Here is a 20,192-nt window from a genome sequence, read left to right as displayed (position 1 = left end):
CTCTAATGGAACAGCATGTTTGAAAGGCTGGGGTAAGGAAAGGATCCTAGGTGCTGGGGGACTGGATTGGAGACCTTTTGTCACTCATGTCAAAACAGGAAGAGGGTTGGGCTTGCAGCAAGTCACATCTGAGAACTTTTCATACTGGTAGGAGCTTTGCCCCAATACCAGCTTTGCAATTATGATTCATTGGTAATAATTCTTAGTAGCAATTTTTAATAGTATGAATAGCCACTATGCTGCTGTGTGGCAGGCAATATGCTATCGTACCCTTTGATATATCATTTAAGTCCCACAGCAACCCTAGGGAACCTGAGGCCCAGAGGGATTAAATGAAGCATCTTGGTTGTACTGATAGGAGATGGCAAGGCAAGGATGGAAGCCTGGGTCTGTCCCACTGCCAAGAACCCCATGCTTGACTACTATGCCCCTCCCACCTGATTGGCGAGGGAGGGGCTTTGCTTTGGTGATGTTGGCTGAGTCTGGCTTCCTTCTCTTCCTACTGCCCACCCTCCGCCAGTCCCTGCCCAGCGAGAGGTCTCTGTCAAGATCAGTTGGGCAAGCAGCTCAGCATCGCTCAGACTTCTTCATGGAAAACTTTCTTGGTTGGGATCAATGCAGGAGGACTTCACGGTTCTCGAGGAAGTCCAGCCAGGACCTGGCTGCAGAGGGAAGCAGGCAGTTTCCTGGCTGGGATTGCCTTCTGGCTCGGCAAGACGGGGTGATGCTAAGGTTCCTGGCACTTCTGAAGCCTAAGATGTTAGCTCAGGGATAGAGAGATATTCGCATGGTTGGGGAAGCTGGGGCCTTGAGAAGACGAGAGGGCTGCAGGCTGGAGAATTTGGAGGATGCAAAATAGGAGGGTAGGATTTGGGGGTATAGAAATGAGGAAAGACTAGGAATAGTGAAGATGGCAGAGATGCAGGATACTTGTAGAGTAACATGTGTAAAGCACCCTTTCTCATTTCAGTATTTAGTTTTCTAAGTTCCAGGTTACTGTTATGACCATTATACATAAAAGAAAACTGGTGTTCAAAGAAGGAATTTACCCAACGTCACCTGGCGAGTGAGGTGGCAGACCCAGATCTGAGTCTAGGTCCACAGTGCCTGTCCTCAGAAAGAGAAGAGTGGGAAGACTGAGGCCAGGATCTAGCATCGTAACTATCCCTCTGTCGGTATCCCCAAGTATCCCCCTGCCAGCATCTCCACTCTCTCCCTAGCCTCTGCTGTCTCCAAAATAGGCAGGCATTCTTCTCTGTCAAAACATCAGGCTCCCATTTGGATGGGCTGAGAAGCTATGTGCCAGTCAAGTAATCAGGGCAAGCACCACCCTCAAAGCTCGGGGCATGTGTGACTGGAGAGGGAGGCCTATACTGAAGGGTGGGGGTTAAGGAGGAGAGAGCACAGCCAAGGGAAGGCGCAAGCTGACAATGCTCACCGTGTTTGGCAGTCAGAAGTCTCATAGCCAGGGCCTGGGGGACCCTGGTGCGAATCAGAACGGCCAGAGGTCAACAGATGGTAGTAAAACATGCAGGAGACTTGCAGGCATGGAGAGGAGAGATTAGAGAGAAGTAAGGAAGGCCAATTTAGCAAGAGAAAGGTTGGGGACTCCAGCAGGAGCTGCCTGGAGCTAGATGGTGCAGTACCATCTTTTACACCTAGAATGTGGACAGTGTGGAAGAAAAGCCAGGAGGAAACCAGCATGGAGTTGGGAATGGGTATGGAGAGTGGCCCCCTCCATTCATGCCAAGTCCTAATTAGGGAGAGGAGGGGGGGCCAGATCAGGAGCAGTGAGGAGCCATGAAAGGGAAGAAAGAGACTAGAGAGGCTGTTAAGTCAGCCAAAGCCCACACAAGACAACTTTCCTAAAGCGAGGGTAGCCCTCCCAGGAAGATCCTGGGTGGAAACAAGATGGTCACGTCTCCAGTTTCTAGAAAAGAGTCTGGGTCAGAACAGAGATGGGAGGAAGGCTAGAGAATGACCTGCTCCAGCAAGATTCTTAGTCCCCATCCCCCCACCCCCATCCTCACTACCAACAGCTCTGTGCCCCCTCCCCTGTGCCACATGTATGGAGTGCCCACCGAGTGCCCATCACTATGTTAGGTGCTTGAGATTTATAAGTCAGGGGAGGGGGGGAAGACCAAAATCCCTGTCCTCTTAGAGATGACATTCCAGGGAGGGAACACATTATGCATGCAATAATCATAACTATATGAAAATTATATAGTATGTCAGAAAATCAGAGCAGGGTGAACAGGAGGAAGGAAGGGAGAAGATGAGAACAAGGCAGCAAAGAGTGGGGTGTGGGTGTCTGGCTCAATGGAGGCTCTTTGTGAGATGAGGCATGGCTTTTCTCTGGTTAAGGGGACACGCTTGCAGGGCAGAAGTTGGAAGTCTGGTTTGGAGAAATGGCAGGGCGGTCCAGCTGCCCAACCTTGGAAGAAAATGGGTGTTCAGGGGCCAGCTTGGGGAGGCCCACCCTGAGAGTATGCTCCAGGCTGGCCTGTGTGGGTGAGCAGCGTGAGCCCAGAGCAGGAACCGAGTCTCATGGGCCCCTCTTCGGCCCAGCTGTCCCGTCACTCACGCCTGCTGCCCATTGGTTATTTTTGCTACGGAATGTGCCAGCCCCTCGGATTCTCCTGGGGAACAGGGGCTCAAGTTACCCCCTCTCCTCACTCAGCTCCCCCATCTGTGAGTGGGTGTGTTTGGGGGTGGGCAGGGAAATCGCCTATGTGTGTCCAGAATCCTCCGACTGGAATTGATAAAGACATACACGTGTCCCCTTCTCATTGCATGTCCTGTGTGTGTGTCTGTAGGTGCAACAGACAGGGGGTCTGGGTAACAGGACCACCTGCAGGCACTCAGAACGTACAAGACATGACCTATAACTTTAAAGAGCCACAAAACTCAAACAACTTCAGGAGCCAAGTAGAAACTGAAAAGGAGAGAGGTGGTCTTGTCAGCAGTTGAATTTGAGCAGGCTTGCCCAACTTAAAATATTGTACAGGCTGAACAAAACTCATCAGTTGGCTCAGTATTTATTTTGAACCCATGCTTTAAGGAAAAAAAGTTAGGAGTCCTCCTAACCAATCAGTATATGAGGTTTAATGGCATGGTGGTCAGTAACTCAGTCATGGTGCCTGGGTGAGAATCCCTGGCTGCCAACTACAGGCTCTGTGGCCTTGGGCAAGTAACCTCTCTGTGCCTGTGTACATATTGAGTTTATTCATGTAACGTGCCTAGGCCATTGCTCGGTACATACTAAGCATGCTGTCAGTGTTAATGATAATGACTTTGTAGTCACATGTCAGCAACCAGGATTGGCACTACTTGTGTGTATTGGGGTGGGAATTCGGATCTGGGCAATCGTGGAGGCACAGAACCTGTGTGGCTTTGGCTAAATGATAGGACTTGTCTGAGCCTTAGTCACTTGTTGATTAAATGGAGTCAGTTACATGTTCTTCAGAGTTTAAACTCACAGAGTTGTTGTCAGTGAGGTAACCTTTATAAAGTGCCTGAAGTTGCTCAGTCTGTGTGACTCTTTGCAACCCCATGGACTGTAGCCCTCCAGTCTCCTCTGTCCACCGGGTTTCCCAGGCAAGAATACTGAAGTGGGTTGCTATTCCCTTCTCCAGGGGATCTTCTGACCCAGGGATGGAACTCAGTTCTCCTGCATTGCAGGCAGATTCTTTACCATCTGAGCAACCAGGGAAGCCCTGATAAAGTGCCTGACACTTAAATGTTTAGGAAACTTAGTTATAATGATTGTGTGTCCGGGGGGAGGGGTAGTGTTTTGTGCAAGCAAAATATGCATGGTGCCAAATGCCAGGAGGAAAAAGAAAATTTGATGTATGCTCACCCATGAATGAGAGTTGGGTTATATTTGTGAATAACAGGAAATTTTCTGGGCACCTTAGCTCGTGTGTGTGTGTGTGTGTGTGTGTGTGTGTGTGTGTATGCCAGGGTGCAGGGACAGAGGACCTACAATCAGGGAACTTGAGGGCCTTCTTTGACCTTCCTGAGCAGCCTGAGGGGGTTCGCGTTCTGGGTCCAGGTCTCTAGGAGGACCCGTGCCCTGTGTATGATCCGGGCGCCCCCGCCCGGCGCCGCGGCCCTGCGATGTGTCGGGTACTGCCTGGCAAGGCGGACGCGCGCGCATGTTTGTGGAGTGAGCCAGTGGAGATGCCGCTGACCTTCTGGAGCGGCCCAGCGGGAGGCGGGTGAAGGTGGTGTGGACGCCGCGCTGGGCAGCCAATGAGCGAGTGGCCCGAACTCTCCTAGGGGCCAGTGCACCCTTTTCTGTGCCTCAGTTTCCCCATGTGCCCAGGACCCAGGAGGCCGATGCGGGGTGGGGGAGCCGCAAGGCAGGTGATCGCCGCCCCCGGGGACGCAGGGCAGCCGGCGAGGGAAGGGGCTCCTGGGGGGTTGCGGGCTGGCGGGGGAAGAGCGGGCTCCGGCCGCGGCCGCAGCCGCCGCCGCCGCCTTCCCCCCGCCCGGGCTCCGGCGGCCCCGAGGCTCCTTCCGCCACCGGCGCCGTCCCCCGCCCGCTCCCCGCCTCGCCCCCGGCCCCGCCTCCGACTCCGCCCCGCCCCCGCCCGTCCCCTCCTCGCCCGGCCGCCGGCCCGGCCCCCTCCCCCGCCATGAAGAAGCTGTGGGTGAAGAAGCGTTTCCAGGTGAGGGCTCCGGGGGCGGGCGGCGCCGGGAGGGGGCAGGAAGGGCTGGGCGCCCCGGAGGGAGGGCGGGTCGCCGCGGCGGGGCCCGGGGGAGGGGGCGCCGGAGCCGAGCCTGCCCCACCCCGGCGGACAAGGCGGCGAGCAGGGCGCGCTCCAGGGGGCTCCCCGGCCTACAGGCCCCTCCCCGCGCCCAAGGGCAGAGCCCCCGCCCCCCCAACCTCCAGCACCCGCGATCGCCGCGACCCCCGGGGAGGCCCCCGCAGCCGCCCTGGCGTGGAGCGCCCACGGGCTTCTGTACCACCTCTCGCCTCTGTCCAACCCCTCCGTGCCCCTGGCTGGCTCTCCCCAGCCCCCCACTCGGGAGCCTTCCATCTTCCGGGGCTCCTGGAAGCCACGGCGCAGGGATCCGCGCTGAGCTCAGTGCATTCCACTAGCCTTGCCCTGTCCTCCGTGGACCCGGGCCTCCTTCTTGCTTTCCTGAGGCTCCCGTCCTTTGGGGGACCTTGCCTCTGCCCCCGCAACACCCTCCTGCCCTCTTGACACCTATCTGAGGCGTCTGTTTCCCCCCCCCACCCCCCACCCCCCACCCCCACCCCCCCCCCTCGCCCCCAGCAGGAATCTGTGTCCTTGTCCTTCCATCTCCCAGTCATCCAAGCATGCCCCACCAAATTTCTTCCTTCACATCAGTCAGCCTCTCTATCTCTGGGAGTGTCGCTCAGGTCCCCAGTCCTCTGACCAGCGTTTGACCCTTAGTCCACCCTTCTTCCTCCCCAGCTCCTCCCCAGAGCCTCGCGGGAGCTCCAGGGGGAGGGCTGACAAGCAAGGAAAACTGGAGATATTTATTCCCTTTAGAAGAAGCTAGCTGCCGGGGTCTCTTCCACTTCCCCTGCCCCCAGTGGCCCCTCGGCCAAGTTTCTGATTGATACAGAGGTTTGGACGAGAGGTATAGGGAGGTCGGAGCATCAGGAGCGAGCCTTCCCCTCAACTCCTCATTCTGGCTTTTCTCTTTCAGAAAACCGGCCACTCCCGCCGGGCCTTTGGCCGACTCACCCATGGTGCGTGGACCGTGAGCTGCCTGCTCTAGCCCGTGCACGCTCCTCCTCTTGGTCCATGTCCCTTCATGAGGCACCCAGGCCTGAAGACGGCCCATGAGATACAGGACCCCCACATTCCCCCACCCACCTACATACCCACCCACCCACCCACCCAGAAGGCCCCTTACAGCTGAGAAAGGACCTAGCAATAGGGGTGGGGGTTAGCTGGCACACCCCTCATGGGTCCCAGACTTATTATTCTTCATCTGTGGGCCAGGTAGGGATGAGTTGAGTGCCATGCTTCTACAACCAGCACGTGGCTCCTGCTTGTCATGGCACTCAGGGAGAAACTGAGGCACAGAACCTGATAGAATCTGGGAAAGTTAAAAGAAACATGCCCAAGAAACTTTGGTCCTAGCCTGACCACATTTTTGAGGACCATTCAGCAGTGGCAGAGAGGGTTTGGGAAGAAGGTGCAGGTCACGTCATGATGCCAAACAGATGGAGAGGTTCTTTTGAGAGGTCAAAGCACAATGCAGATACTGTACCAGAAGATGGGCCTGACCCCTAATGGGGGGCCTGGGTCTGTGGCTGGGCTGAGTACAAGTGGGTGTGGGTGTGTGTGTGTACGTGTGTGTGTGTGTGTGTGGCCAGTGGGAGCACCAGTGAAAATGCGAAGAGTGCAGAATCACTGGAGTCATTGGAAGAATCCCCCAAAGCACACTGGCTCCCCAGTACTGGGCCCACTGGGGCCGGCAGGCAGTTAGCGAATGAGAGAGGCTTTGCTCATGCTAGGTGTCTCCCTCCCCCGACTCCCATCCCTATAGGGCATCTTTGGGCACCGGGTACCCTGATGGCCCCTCTGTCCTGCCTGCCCACCATGCCCTACCCCACAAACGCTCTGATAACAGTCTGTCCATGTCTCTCTCCTGCTGCTCCTATGGAAGCGAAGTTTTCCGCTCCTGCAGAAAGCAAAGTTACGGTAGGAAACTGGCTCCTGCCCTTGCCCTCCACTCCCCTGCTTCCCTGCCCAAACCCGGCCTCTCCTCACCCTGCCTCAGCTGCACCCTGATGTGTTCCGGCTGGTTTGGGGTGGAGGACAGGCTGGCCCTGCGGTTGGTCGAGTGCCCTGACAGTACGACTCTGAGGTGACTCCCCTTTGTTCCTGGGTACCAGAACCCAGACTTTAGAACCTTGAAACCTAGGATCTTGTTATTTGGGGGGCTGTGCGGGAACTTATCACTGACAGAGAGGAGGGGGAGGGGCTACAGCCCTGCAGTCCATCAAGTGGCCGGGTGGGGGGACTGCAGGTAGCTTTGAGGGCACTACCACGGAGGCAGGGGTGAGGAGCCAGAGGACCGGCATGAGAGGGGTGACCCCGAGGCTCCCAGGATGGGCAGCGGGATGTGGGGAGCTAAAAGGGAGAAAAGATAGATGATGGAAGTCCTTCTGATGGCGAGGTGGAGCCTGCTGTGCGGGAGGCAGGCGGGAAGAGTCGGAGTCGGGGTGGAAAGCCCTGCCCACACAGACCCCTTCTCCTCCAGACTCGGAGACGGGCGAGGATGACATCAGCGACGGGCAGGGGACCCAGCGCCTGGAGCTTCGGGATGATGGGGCCTTCAGCACCCCCACGGGTGAGCTCTCTGGGGTGCACACAGAGCCAGTAGGTGGCCTTCCCTCCAAAGATGCCTGGCTTCACTGTGTTCCTCTCTCTAGGGGGCTCTGATACCCTGGTGGGCACCTCCCTGGACACACCCCCGACCTCCGTGACAGGCACCTCAGAGGAGCAAGTGAGCTGGTGGGGCAGCGGGCAGACGGTCCTGGAGCAGGAAGCGGGCAGCAGGGCTGGCACCCGCCGCCTCCCGGGCAGCCCAAGGCAAGCACAGGCAACCGGGGCCGGGCCACGGCACCTGGGGGTGGAGCCGCTGGTACGGGCGTCTCGAGCTAATCTGGTGGGCGCAAGCTGGGGGTCAGAGGATAGCCTTTCGGTGGCCAGTGACCTGTACGGCAGCGCATTCAGCCTGTACAGAGGACGGGCGCTCTCGATCCACGTGTAAGTAACGGCCTTACCTGGGCCCTTCACTGTCCCACCTCACCATGCCGTCCTGCACTGCCCCTCACCGTCCATTAGCCTCCACACCCCACGTCCTCTGCACCATCCATCCCTCTGTGCACTTCTCCAACCCCCCATTGCTTCCTCTCCCGGCCCCAGCTGCCCACTGTCTTCCCACACGGCTCCGTCCTCCTCCTATTCCATCACCACCCACATGCTCCTGCTCCCACCTGCCCTGGCGCACTGTGCCATCTCCATGGTCTCGTGGACCCCTCTCTCCCTTCCTTGTCTCCTGCAAGATCTCCACTCTCCCGGGGGCCCTCTCCCGCCTCACCCATTCAGGCTCCAGTTGTCCCCAGGATCCCCACTCCCCGCCCCCCCAGGGGCCCCCTCCGTGCCTGCTGTCTCAGCAGCTGCTGCCTTTCATCTCTGCACATTCCTGTTCCCATGTGGGCCTTTTTCTGGGAGGAACGGAACCTTTCTGCACGGCAGCTCCCGGGAGAGCAGGAGGGAGCGAGCGAGAGCACAGCCAGGAGACAGAAGAGAGCGAGGTGGTCAGGGGGTTGTTGGGGCCAGGGGCCTGGGAGAGCAGGGGGCTGTGAAGTGTGTGGGCGGCAGGGGGCTGGGGCAGGGTGGGATGGAGATTGGGGGTTGAGGGGGCTAGGCTGGAGGCAGAGGGCTCGGAGTGATGGAGGTGGGGGCATGTGAGGACCCCACGTGGGAGACACCTCAGGGTGGGGTTGAAGGTGGTCCTGGGAGGCTATGGTGAGGAGCGGAGGTGTTGGAGTGAGGCGTTGGAGCTGGTTTTGGGTTTTGGAGATGTGGGACTGGCAGATGCAGAAGGGAGTGCTATGGTAGAAGAGGGGAGTGGCTGATGAGAGAGGTTATCAGGGGGCATTTGGGGAGCTGAGGGGGGCCTGATTTGTGATGGGTATGGTGTGTGTCAGGGAGGTACCACCCTGGAAGAGAAAGAAAGGGCCTGATGGGGGGAGGCTTTTTTGCAGGTGGCTGAGGTGGCTGGTGGTACACAGGGAAGAGGTCTGGGGGCAAGAGCAGAGGAGGTGCCCTTGCTTTATCTGACTGGCATTAACCAGGCGCTCCCATGCCCTGGACTTGCCTTTTCCTTCCCTGCCTTTCTTTGCCAGGCCCCAGCCGGAGCCTGGAGTTGCTATGGCAACTTCCGAGGAACCCATTTCCTTAGTGATGTCTGTGGTACACAAGCTGGCCTGGAGCTTGAAACTGCCAGCAAGAGATCTCCTCTGCTGTCCCCAATTTCTCTCTCTGCCTCACCCAGTTCCCACAGGCCATTCCTGAGGGACTCTGCTGTCCCTCCCCCAGAGTAGACTCTGCCTCCCTGCAGGTGGCTGGTTGAGGTTTTTCTCCCTAGGGCACTCTAGATTGCATGCCCCCCACCCCCACCCCACACCCTGTTGGAGGTGAGGTTTGCTGTGTAGGCGGCTGACCCAGGTAGCCTGACACTCAGGCACTGGAGAATTTATGCTCATGGCCAATACCATACAATTTCTCCCCTCTCTGTGCCCCCAGAATCCCAGACATTTTGGAGGGAACAAGGCCTTTTAAGCCAGACTACTGGGGTTTCAATCTAGCACCAGCTATTTCCTAGCTGTGTTACCTTGGTAAGGCACCTCACCTCTCTAAACCTCAGTTTCTTCATCTGTAAACGGAGATAATAACAGTCCTTGTCGAAAAGGATTGTTGTGAGGATTAAATGACTCAATGCATTTTAAGCATTCAGTACATGCCTGATACACAATAAGTACTCAATGAGCCATTTCATAAGTTTTTATTAAGCTCTCTCTAATGTGTTAGGTAGGATGTTAATATCTCCGATTCCTTTTCTTGCTAATCTCTTATGTTTGGTGTGCCCCCAAGAGTCCAGATGGGGGAAACTGAGGCCCAGCTCTTGGGCATCAAAGCTCTGGAGGTGAGAGGGGCAGTCTGGGGCTGCCCAGCTCCTTCCTTCCTCCTCTTCTCCCACACCCACTGTTCAGGCCCACGCAGTAGTTATTTTGGAGCTGAGTTATTCCTGAGCATACCCCTTTGGGGAGCTTCTGTGTTTCTCAGGGGGTGGTTTCCAAGGACTCAAGGTAACTTTCCCAGGGGCAGGACAAAGTCAAAGGCCTTGTACCGGGGGCAGATTAATCAAAGGCACGGGAACCTGGGTACCCTTGTCTCCTGCTCCAGGGACCTCAGCTGTCACCTGCTGTCAGCACTGGTGGGGGCTCAGGTCTGAGGAGGTGCTAGGCAATCCCGGGGATGCTGGCATTGCTCCTGGAAGGCGTGTGCCTGTTCTTCCCGGGGCACAGTGAAGGGGTATGCCCTGCTGAGGAAGGGCAGGGCTGTGGGGGCCAGCTGGGGGCAGGAATGAGTGGGAGGCTGAATTCCTGAGAGGGCCCCGCCCCATCCCGCCCTCCCGCCTTCCCTGCCCACTTCATCTTTTGGGTCTTCAGCCTCATCCTTTTTTTTTCCCCCCACCACTTAGTTTCTGTTTCTGCTGTTTCCCAGCTTCTGGGGCTGGGGAGAGGGGGCTGGCCAGAGCCCCTGGGACTGAGTCTGTTCCTGGACCCAGCCACCAGCCCAATCTTCCGGGGCCAGAGCCGCCAGCCTCTCCCCAGCACCTGCTCTGGCTGTGCGTTCCTCTTGGGGGGTGGGGGGGCGGAGGAGGGGCTGGCCGATGTCACCCCCAAGCCTTCCCAGCATGCCCACCGCCCGATTCCTGCCTGTCACGACCCGAAGGCCTGGAAGGGAGGCCCCCTGAATCTCCTGCCCCTCTTCGTCTTGGTCCCGCAGCAGTGTCCCTCAGAGCGGACTGCACAAGGAGGAGCCTGACCTTCAGCCTCAGCCCGCCAGCGAAGCCCCTCGTCGCCCAGCCCTGCCGCCCCCCTCCAAATCCGCGCTGCTGCCCCCACCGTCCCCTCGGGTGGGTAAGCGGCCCCCCCCGGGAACCGGTGGCCAGCCCCTGGCCACCCCTACGCCGCCCCACCGGCGCTCTCGGGAGCCCGTGCTGCCCGAGGACGCCACCGCCGAAGAGAAGCGAGGGAAAAAGCCCAAGTCGTCCGGGCCCTCGCTAGCGGGCACGGCGGAGTCCCGGCCTCAGACGCCCCTGAGCGAGGCCTCGGGCCGCCAGTCGGCGCTGGGCCGCTCCCCGAGGCTGGTGCGCGCTGGCTCCCGCATCCTGGACAAGCTGCAGTTCTTCGAGGAGCGCCGGCGCAGCCTGGAGCGCAGCGACTCGCCGCCGGCGCCCCTGCGGCCCTGGGTTCCCCTGCGCAAGGCCCGTTCGCTGGAGCAGCCCAAGTCCGAGGGCGGCGGGCCGTGGGGCACGCCCAGGGCCTCGCAGGAGGAGCTGCGGGCGCCGGCGGGCAGCGTGGCCGAGCGGCGCCGCCTATTCCAGCAGAAGGCGGCCTCGCTGGACGAGCGCACGCGTCAGCGCAGCCCGGCGTCCGACCTCGAGCTGCGCTTCGCCCAGGAGCTGGGCCGCATCCGCCGCTCCACGTCGCGGGAGGAGCTGGTGCGCTCTCACGAGTCCCTGCGCGCCACGCTGCAGCGCGCCCCGTCCCCCCGAGAGCCCGGCGAGCCGCCCCTCTTCTCCCAGCCCTCCACCCCCAAGACCCCGCGGGCCTTGAGCCCCGCCGCCGCCCAGCCGCCCCCTGCGAGCGTCGCGGAAAAGCCCGGGGATGAGCCAGGGAGGCCCCGGGGCCGTGGGCCAGCGGGCAGGACGGAGCCGGGGGAAGGCCCGCAGCAGGAGGTTAGGCGCCGGGACCAGTTCCCGCTGACCCGGAGCAGAGCCATCCAGGAGTGCCGGAGCCCAGTGCCGCCCCCCACCTCCGAGCCCCCCGAGACCAGGACGAAAGCTCCCCCGGGTCGGAAGCGGGAGCCCCCGCCGCAGGCTGTGCGCTTCCTGCCCTGGGCCACGCCGGGCCAGGAGGGCGCTGCTGTGTCCCAGACCTTGGAGAAGAACAGGGCGGGGCCCGAGGCCGAGAAGAGGCTGCGCAGAGGGCCGGAGGAGGACGGTCCTTGGGGGGCCTGGGACCGCCGAGGGGCCCGCAGCCAGGGCAGAGGTCGCCGGGCGCGGCCCACCTCGCCTGAGCTCGGTAAGAACTCGGGGAGGGTAGACGGTGCTGAGTGAGACCTGGGTGGGAGCATGTCCGGAAAGAGCGAGACTGCTAGGCAGTTGCGAGGGTGCAGTTTCAGAGGAAATGCATGGTCCCAGGTTCCAGTTTGAGTGAAGGATTGTTGAAAGCCCCTTGTATATGACCTGTCCGATGGTGAGAGTGTGAGAATGTTTTGATGGAGGCTGGGCGGAGCGGAGCTGGGAGCAGAGATCCCATGCCCAATGCCTTCTATAACGTCCCTTGGATTTAGTGGCCTGCTGGGCTGTTGGGTCAAGGATTTAATGGTGGGGGGAAACCCTCCACACCCCCACTGGTCTGTGGGGGAAGAGACCAAATTCCATCTCAATAAATAATTGGTCATGTCCCTCTTACTGTTGAGCTTATGGCCAGCCAGTTCTCAGCATTGATCTTATCCCCATACATCACCTGACCAATCACGGCTACTAAGATCTCACCCAGACTCCCTTCTAGCCTCATCTCTCCTATCTTTTGAGTCTCTGCGTGGCTGAGCTGACTGTGATCACATGCCAACCAGTGTGTTGTCTCACACTCCTGTGGATGGTGGCCAGTACCCCAAATGCCTCTACCCCTAACTCTGCTCAACTGGACATCAACTTGGGGCCACTTCTGGTGCGAGCCTGAGGAAGCCATCCTCAACTCTCTCCTGCCTCTGCTGTTTTTCCAGGCCAGATATGTCAACCCCCTGCTCTTAGGACACATTGTTGGTGTCTCTTGCAGTGCACATACCATTCCTCCCCCTTTTTTGCATCACATTATTCTTCATTTTAGTATTATTGTCTCAAGATCTTTAGAGATGATTAGGCACCTGTTCATCGTCCTACTAGCCACATTATCGAGCATCCACAGCCATGTCCAGGCGTTGTGTTAACTGGGTGTATTACTGTATTTTAATCTATATACCAGTTCTATAGGATGTTGGGTGCTATTTATCAGCTCCATTTAACAGATAAAGCTGAGGCACAGAGATTTTCTAATTTGTCCAAGGTTTTGTAGCTAGAAAACAGCATAACTGAGATCTCCATGGCTCTTTTGGCTACAGACACTGTGCGTTATCTGGCTCATGTGCTGTGTTCAGTCACTTCGGTCGTGTCCAACTCTTTGCGATCCCATGGATTGTAGCCTGCCCAGGCTTCTCTGTCCATGGAATTTTACAGGCAAGAATACTGGAGTGGGTTGCCGTGTTTTTCTCCAGGAAATCTTCCCAACCCAGGGACTGAGCTGACATCTTTTAGTTCTCCTGCCAGTGTGGGTTCTTTACCACCATCGCCACCTGGGAAGCCCGTTATCTAGCTTATAGAATGTCAGAATTAGAAAACACCCAGAGAGAGTCACGACCGTGGGGTTTTATGGTCTCTTCATGTGTACGAGCTCTCTTCCTGTGTGTGTATGGTGTCTTCCTGTAAGCAGGGACTGCCTCTTGTTTCCTGTTGTGTCGCTGGTACCCATACAGAGTAACTAAGTACAGTGCTACTGTTTGGTGAATGGACACAATCAAAGCTGATCTTCATGAGGTCTCTCATGGGTACAGAAGCCCCTGCTGCTCCCTTTTTTTAATCCAGTGGCATCACTAGTTTGGCAGTTTACCACATATTGCCCTGTCACACTAGCATTGCTTAGGTCTTGGGTTGCTATTGGCTTATTCTCTGTTTGGAAGCTTCTGAAGTCGTGTCCTCCTCAGAGCGCCTTGCACAGGGCCTGATCTATGTTCGCTGAGGACTGATTTGTGTAAAGACACACACAGCACAGGCCCTGTCTTCCTCCAGAAGCCAGCCTCCTAACTGTGGCTAAAATTAAGCAGCCAAACCACCATAGAGTCCCGCCACCCTGTTCTGTTTGAGAACTCCCTTCTGTTTTCCTTTCTTCCCTGTCTCAGGAGGTTCAGGACAGAGACCCTTTGCTCTCCAACCCTTGCCTTCCAGAAGGCCCGCTCCCTGGGTTTGCCCCCTCTCCCCGCGAGTCATTCCCACAGGGACATGTCCCCTTGCCCTCTCGCCCATGTGTCCTGCAGAGTCTTCGGATGACTCCTACGTGTCTGCTGGAGAAGAGCCCCTGGAGGCCCCTGTGTTTGAGATCCCCCTGCAAAATGCAGTGGTGGCCCCAGGGGTGGACGTGCTGCTCAAGTGTATTGTCACCGCCAACCCCCCACCCCAAGGTGAGCTCTAGGCCTGGGGTCAGGCTAAGATTGAGAGAAGGAGGGGAGATTCTCCCTTCCCTGCCTCCCACCCCAGTCCTTGGGGGGAAGGGGAGGGAGGGGGTACGGGGAGCGGGCGGGGAGACCATCCATTCCCTGGGGCTGGCCGGACTGCTGTGTCGTGTATGTGTGTGTCTGTGTGTGCTAGGGAGGCACAGTCCCTTGAGAGAGGGGAAGGTGGGCCTGGACTTTTGTGACCGAGAGGCCAGTCCTCAGGATTCCCTGGGGTGGGGAGAGGAGTGCTGTGGGCCCTGTATGGGGTGGGGTGGGGGCAGATTGGCCCCAGTGGGTCCCTGTGGGCAAGGACAACCTGGTCACCCCGCTGCTTCCCCACAGTGTCCTGGCAGAAGGATGGGTCCCCGCTGCGCAGTGATGGCCGCCTTCTCATCCGGGCAGAAGGCGAGCGGCATACCCTGCTGCTCCGGGAGGCCCGGGCTGCCGATGCCGGGAGCTATGCAGCCACTGCCACCAACGAGCTGGGCCAGGCCCGCTGTGCTGCCACACTGGCCGTGAGACCTGGTAGGGAGCCCGCGGGCCCCGGGGCTGGGCGGGGTGAGCAGTGACCCTTCCCACTCCTAGCCTGGTGCTTGGGCTCTCAAGCAGTGTGCATTCTAGTCCATTCTCCTGTGTTGGCTGCTCTAGTGCAAGCATTTTAAATGGCTCTGGCCCCAAGGCAGTGGCCAAATTCCCAAGGCACATGCCAGAGAGGCCAATTCATGAAGTCACTGAAGTGTGTCTTTCGACATCCTCTAAATGCCCTCCTCCCATGGCATTTCCCTGAACCAGGTTCTGTGGGGAAAGCAAATTATCCCTGAGTCTCAGAGATAAAGAATCTCCCACCTTAAAGGGTTTAAAAGCCATCAGGAGTCTTCTGAGGTCATTTCCTCTCTAGAATGGTCACCCCTATTCCCACCTCCTATAAAAACAGATGCTTTTAAGTGCCACAACCTTCCCCTGCTCCCTTGCTCCTTCAGTTGAACCCAGAGCCTGAAAGAAGATGCATCTGAGAGTACCTCCTGGGACGTAGCTGAGGCTGCCTCGTTTTCTATTTTTATGAAAGTCCTTTCTTGGTGTCAGACTACTTCCTTTGGATTTGAGCCCGGTTTCTTTCAGGTTGAGGACTGGTGTTGGTGTGCATGGCCGGTTCAAGTCATTCAGGTTGCTGGGCTGACAAAGTGCTGGCCCTGGGCAGTGGTGGGGTGGGGAGGTGAGAGAGGGTAGGGGGTGTTTCAAAAGGAAAAGTCGCACGTGGGCTGTAGCCTACCAGGCTCCTCCGTCCATGGGATTTTCCAGGCAAGGATACTGGAGTGGGTTGCCATTTCCTTCTCCAGGAGATCTTCCTGACCCAGGGATCGAACCTGGGTCTCCTGCATTGTAGGCAGACACTTTACCATCTGAGCCACCAGGGAAGTTCATTAAGGAAATTACCACTGGGTAATCAACCTAGGTCAGCAGACCTGGGATAGAGGACAATGCAGGGTAGATGAACCTGGTCCCTAGACTGGCCAAGCGGACTGTGGTGTTGTGAGATCCTGGACTGAGAGACATCAGAGCCCTGAAGGAGCCTGGGAATTAGGTGGGCAGGGGGAGGGGCTAGGCGTGCCTGGACAGGGAATAGTACGCCTTGTTCTGTCCTTTCCTTTCACTCAGTGCTGCCGGAGACACGATTACAGAGCCCACTGTGCTGTGGTCCTGGGTCCTCAGCACCTTCACGATCAAAGAGATTAGGGAGTTCTTGGCAGTGTCTGACCTGAGTCCCAGTCCTGCATTAGGTCCTTTGGTCCTTTGCACCTGTCTGGCTTTGCAGGCCTGCAGGTCTGCCTGTTCCTTAGCCTACATCCCCCTCCCAGGAGCCCACGTGTTAGGTATTCTTCTGCTTGCCCCTCCCACCGCGCTGAATCATACCCATCCCTCCACTGCATGCTTCCGTCCTTCCATCACCTCCGGGATCTGGCTTCTGACTCAGCTCCCCGCTCCTCTTCGGGGGCCCAGGCCTGGCTCCAGGATTCCGGTCAATACCTGGCTTGGGCTGAGATTTGGCCGAGGGTTGTATGTGTGTGGTGGTGGTTGGCGGGGGGGGGGCGCAGGTTTACCCCAGTACTGGCTCAGGGCCATTTGAAAGCCTTTTAAGGTTGGGAAGGAGGCTTGGGGCAAGGCAACTGTCAGCACTTGACTGGGAGTTCTATGTTCGCCACACGGAACCTCCCTGCACTTTAGTTTCCTCATTTGTAAGCCAGAGATAATTATACCATCCTCACGAATGAAAGCAAATGTGTGAACAAGCTTTATGAACTGTAAAGCTGTAGACAAATGTTAGTTGTTAGCATTATTAAGGGGTGATGTTGAGCACAGGAGCATGGGTTGCCAGGAGGCTCCCAGAAAACGGCCTCTTCCTTTTCTGCCCTTCCTTCAGCCTGTCTGGGCCTTGGGGACTCCTTCCCTGCCCTCCCCAGGCCTGCGACCCACAGCCCCTCTGTATTCCCCAGTCCCTGGGTCTTCAGCCCGTCACAGCGTCTCTGTGCCTCTTCCAGCCTGGGGAGCCAGAAAGCTTCATCACATTAGTCAGCCGCACCAGGCACTGTGGCCACAGAGCAGTTCCCATAAGCCAGGCTGGCTGGAGGGCCCCAGGGCTTGAGGGACAAGCACGTGAGTCTAGACGCGGCTGTCGTGGAGAAAGCAGATTTTCTTACCCTACAAGGCGCTGTTTGGTCCAGAGCAGCTGGACGGGGGCCAGTGGACCTAGAGAGCAGCAGGAATGGGTGGAACCTGTGGGTGGCACAGACATTTGGCAAGGGAGGGGGTCCCAGGCCTGGAGTCTGTGGGGATTGAGGGGGTGGGGCAAGGGAAGGGTGTCAGGCAGTGTGGCTGTGGGTGGGGTGGGAGTGGGTTGAGGGAGGGAGGGTATGGTGTCTTATAGGAAGAGGCCTCTTGGAACCATCTTCCTTTCTTGCTCCTTCTGGCCCCCCTTGGTAACCAGGGGTGGCTGCCCAGTGCCCTCTTGGGGTTCCTCCCCCCAACAGGACAAACTTTTGAGATCCAACAGATGTCAGTTCCTGGCTGGGAACTTCGGGAACAGGGGTAACTGAAGAATAGAGTTCCATGGGTGCTGGATTTGTAGGGCTGCCTTTGCAACCCCACCCCAACCCTGGTTCCCTCCCCACCCGCCCCACCCTGCTGGATAACTGTAGAGACCCAGTCATGCTCCCAAGGGGTGTGTGTGTGTGTTGGGGTGAGCAGTGGGCGTGTGTGGGAGGTGTGCCTAACCAAAGCTAAGCATTCTCAGTGCTGCCCGCATCCATCACACACACATTTACTGAGCACCAACTGGGTGCCAGGTGCTTCATATCTCTGAGCAGCTTCTTGTGTTTGGAGAGTGTCAGATACTTTTTTCCAAACCCTTTCACATTTCTCCCTTCACTTGAGCTGCATCCCACCACATGCACCCCTTGGAGAGGAACATTTCAGGGAGTAACATTGCCGCTTTAGACTGGATGATGAAAGGGTAAAGTGACAGAGTTAGCACAAGGGCAGCAGCCTTTATTGAGCATCTGTAATCTGCTTCAGAATGCTAGAAGCAACAGGTGATTTAAAGCGATGGAAATACTCACCCATGAAAGAAAAAAACTTAGCATGGATGGCAGAATACAACATGTTATTGTTGTTCAGTCAGTGAGCTGTAGCCGACTGTTTGCAACCCCATAGACTGCAGCATGCCAGGCTTCCCTGTCCTTCACTGTCTCCCGGAGTTTGCTCAAACTCATGTCCATTGAGTTGGTGATGCCATGCAACCATCTCATTCTCTGTCACCCTCTTCTCCTCCTGCCCTCAATCTTTCCCAGCATCAGAGTCTGTTTCCAGTGAGTTGGCTCTTTGAATCAGGTGGCCAAAGGATTGGAGCTTCAGCTTCAGTCCTTCCAATGAATATTCAGGGTTGATTTCCTTTAGGATTGACTGGTTGAATCTCCTTGCTGTGCAAGGGACTCTTCAGGAGTCTTTTCCAGCACCACAGTTTGAAAGCATCAATTCTTCGGTGCTCAGCCTTGTTTATGGCTGAGCTCTCACATCCACACATGACTACTGGAAAAACCATAGCTTTGACTATACAGACCTTTGTCGGCAAAGTGATGTCTCTGCTTTTTATGTGATCAGGTCTTGTGTTGATTGGGTTCTCTTATGAAATCCCACCCTGGGAGGTAGGCTTTATTATTATGCTCCTGCTGTTGTTGTTGTTCAGTCGCCCAGTCATGTCCCACTCTTTGCAGCCCCATGGACTGCAGCACGCCAAGCCTCTCTGTCTTTCACCATCTCCCAAAGTTTGCCCAAGTTCATGTCCATTGCATCAGTGATACCTTCCAGCCATCTCATCCTCTGACGCCCTCTTCTCCTTCTGCGTGCAATCTTTCCCAGCATCAGGGACTTTTCCAGTGAGTCAGCTGTTCACATTAAATGACCAAAATACTGGAGTTTCAACTTCAGCATCAATCCTTTCAATGATTACCCTTAAGATTGACTGGTTAGATCTCCTTGCTGTCCAGGGGACTCTCAGGAGTCTTCTCCAGGACCATAGTTTGAAGGTATCTGGTCTTCAGCTCTCTGCCTTCTCTACAGTCCAACTCTTAATGTGAGTTGGGAAGACCATAGTCTTGACTATATATGGACCTTTGTCAGCAGAGTAATGTCTCTGCTTTTCAGCACACTGTCTAAGTTTGTCATGACCATGTTACAGATAAGGAAGTAGAGACTTGGGAAGCTTTAGCAAATTGCTCCAGAGCATCACTGATCATAGAACTTCCTGTGATGATAGAAACGTTCTTACTTGCCCTAATAGGGTAGCCACTAACTATAGGTGGCTGCTGAGGACATGAAAGGTGGCCAGTGTGACCGAAGAGCTGACTCTTTTGTTGTATTTCATTTTAGTTAAAGTGCACTGAAATTGTCTCAAGCAGCTGGTGGCTGCCCTGTTGGGTGCTCAGCTCTAGGAGCAGAGGCCGCTGGAGGCCAGATCATGGTTTGAAGCCCTGTTCCTGGGTCTCCCAAGCTTGTCCTCCTAATCGCTGCGCTGTACCATCCCCCCCTCTTCCGCTACCCGAAAGGGGTCAGGGTTCAAGGCACAAGGGTAAAGTTGTGCCCCGGAGCTCCTAGGGCGGGGGCAGAGACCGTCCCTGCCCGCTGTGGGCTGGTCAGCCTGGGGGCACGTTTCTGTGCTTCCTCTCTGGCCCCCACCTTCCCCGTGGCTGTAATGCTGCTTTCCGTGCCTGGTGGCTGCGGTCAGCTCACCCTCGCTGCAGGCTCTGGTCAGGAGGAGGGCAGACGTGGGGGACTCACGCACCCAGGCCTCCATCCAGCTGCCTTCAGCCCTCCCCTCACACACAGGTCTTCTGTATTTGAGTCTACGGTTCTAGCATTTTCTAGCTGAGACCTTGGCCCCAGCTGGTGGCATGTTCTCGTCTACAAAGCAAGGGTCACTTTGTAACTCCTGGGCTACTTTCCTTGGTAAGATTTGTGAGGCTCTGTGGGGCTAATGATTAGGCTAAGGACATTTGGGCCAGAAGATAAGGCTTAACAAAGCTCATTCTGGTCCCACCAATAGGACCAACACTATCATAATAGGGAAGAAGTGGTTTATTGGAGGTTATCAGTATAAAAAGAGAGGAAGAAGAAATCATGATGCCAACATCCACCCCCCCAACCCCCTGCTTCTTCTGGCCCCTGGTCTTGGCCTGTGGCTGCAGAATCACAGGTTTTTCCTTGGGAAGGCAGCAGCTGCCCATGGAGGGGACCTTGAAATGCCACATGGCCCTTTTGTCCATCTTTGCTAGCAGTTTGGACAGCATCTAAGAAAGCAATGTGGTCCCTTGACCTGACTCAGCTCACCCCCACCCTGCTCTCTACTGGAAGCAAGTTGGCCTACAAAAGCTGCTATCCCAGAGTCGGAGTCATCACGCACAGCTGGCAGAAGAATGAGGGGGTGTCCAGTGGTTAGGACTTCGTGCTTTCACCACTGAAGGCTCTGGGTTCAATCCCTGGTCGGAGGACTAAGATCCCACAAGCCATGTGGTATGGCCAAAAAAGAAAAAAAAAAAAAAA

The 20,192-nt window shown here is 56.8% G+C and overlaps 1 protein-coding gene across 9 annotated transcripts in view; it reads left to right on the top strand.

The window, feature by feature from the left end:
* Nucleotides 1-20,192, top strand: part of SPEG (SPEG complex locus) — a 58,460-nt gene that overhangs the window by 2,533 nt on the left and 35,735 nt on the right. For 4 of the 9 annotated variants that reach the window (XM_018058962.1, XM_018058973.1, XM_018058974.1 and 1 more), the window contains exons 2-6: nt 7,252-7,341; nt 7,424-7,760; nt 10,572-11,872; nt 13,923-14,066; nt 14,442-14,624. In XM_018058962.1, the coding sequence (XP_017914451.1) occupies nt 7,252-7,341; nt 7,424-7,760; nt 10,572-11,872; nt 13,923-14,066; nt 14,442-14,624 (2,055 nt within the window). The other 5 variants (XM_018058967.1, XM_018058970.1, XM_018058966.1 and 2 more) reach the window with 5 other exon arrangements.

The sequence above is a fragment of the Capra hircus genome, chromosome 2, assembly GCF_001704415.2.
Source record: "Capra hircus breed San Clemente chromosome 2, ASM170441v1, whole genome shotgun sequence".
NCBI classification, from domain to species: Eukaryota; Metazoa; Chordata; class Mammalia; order Artiodactyla; family Bovidae; genus Capra; species Capra hircus.
Note: the sequence above shows the minus strand (reverse complement) of the source record. Positions and strands in the feature narration are given on the sequence as shown.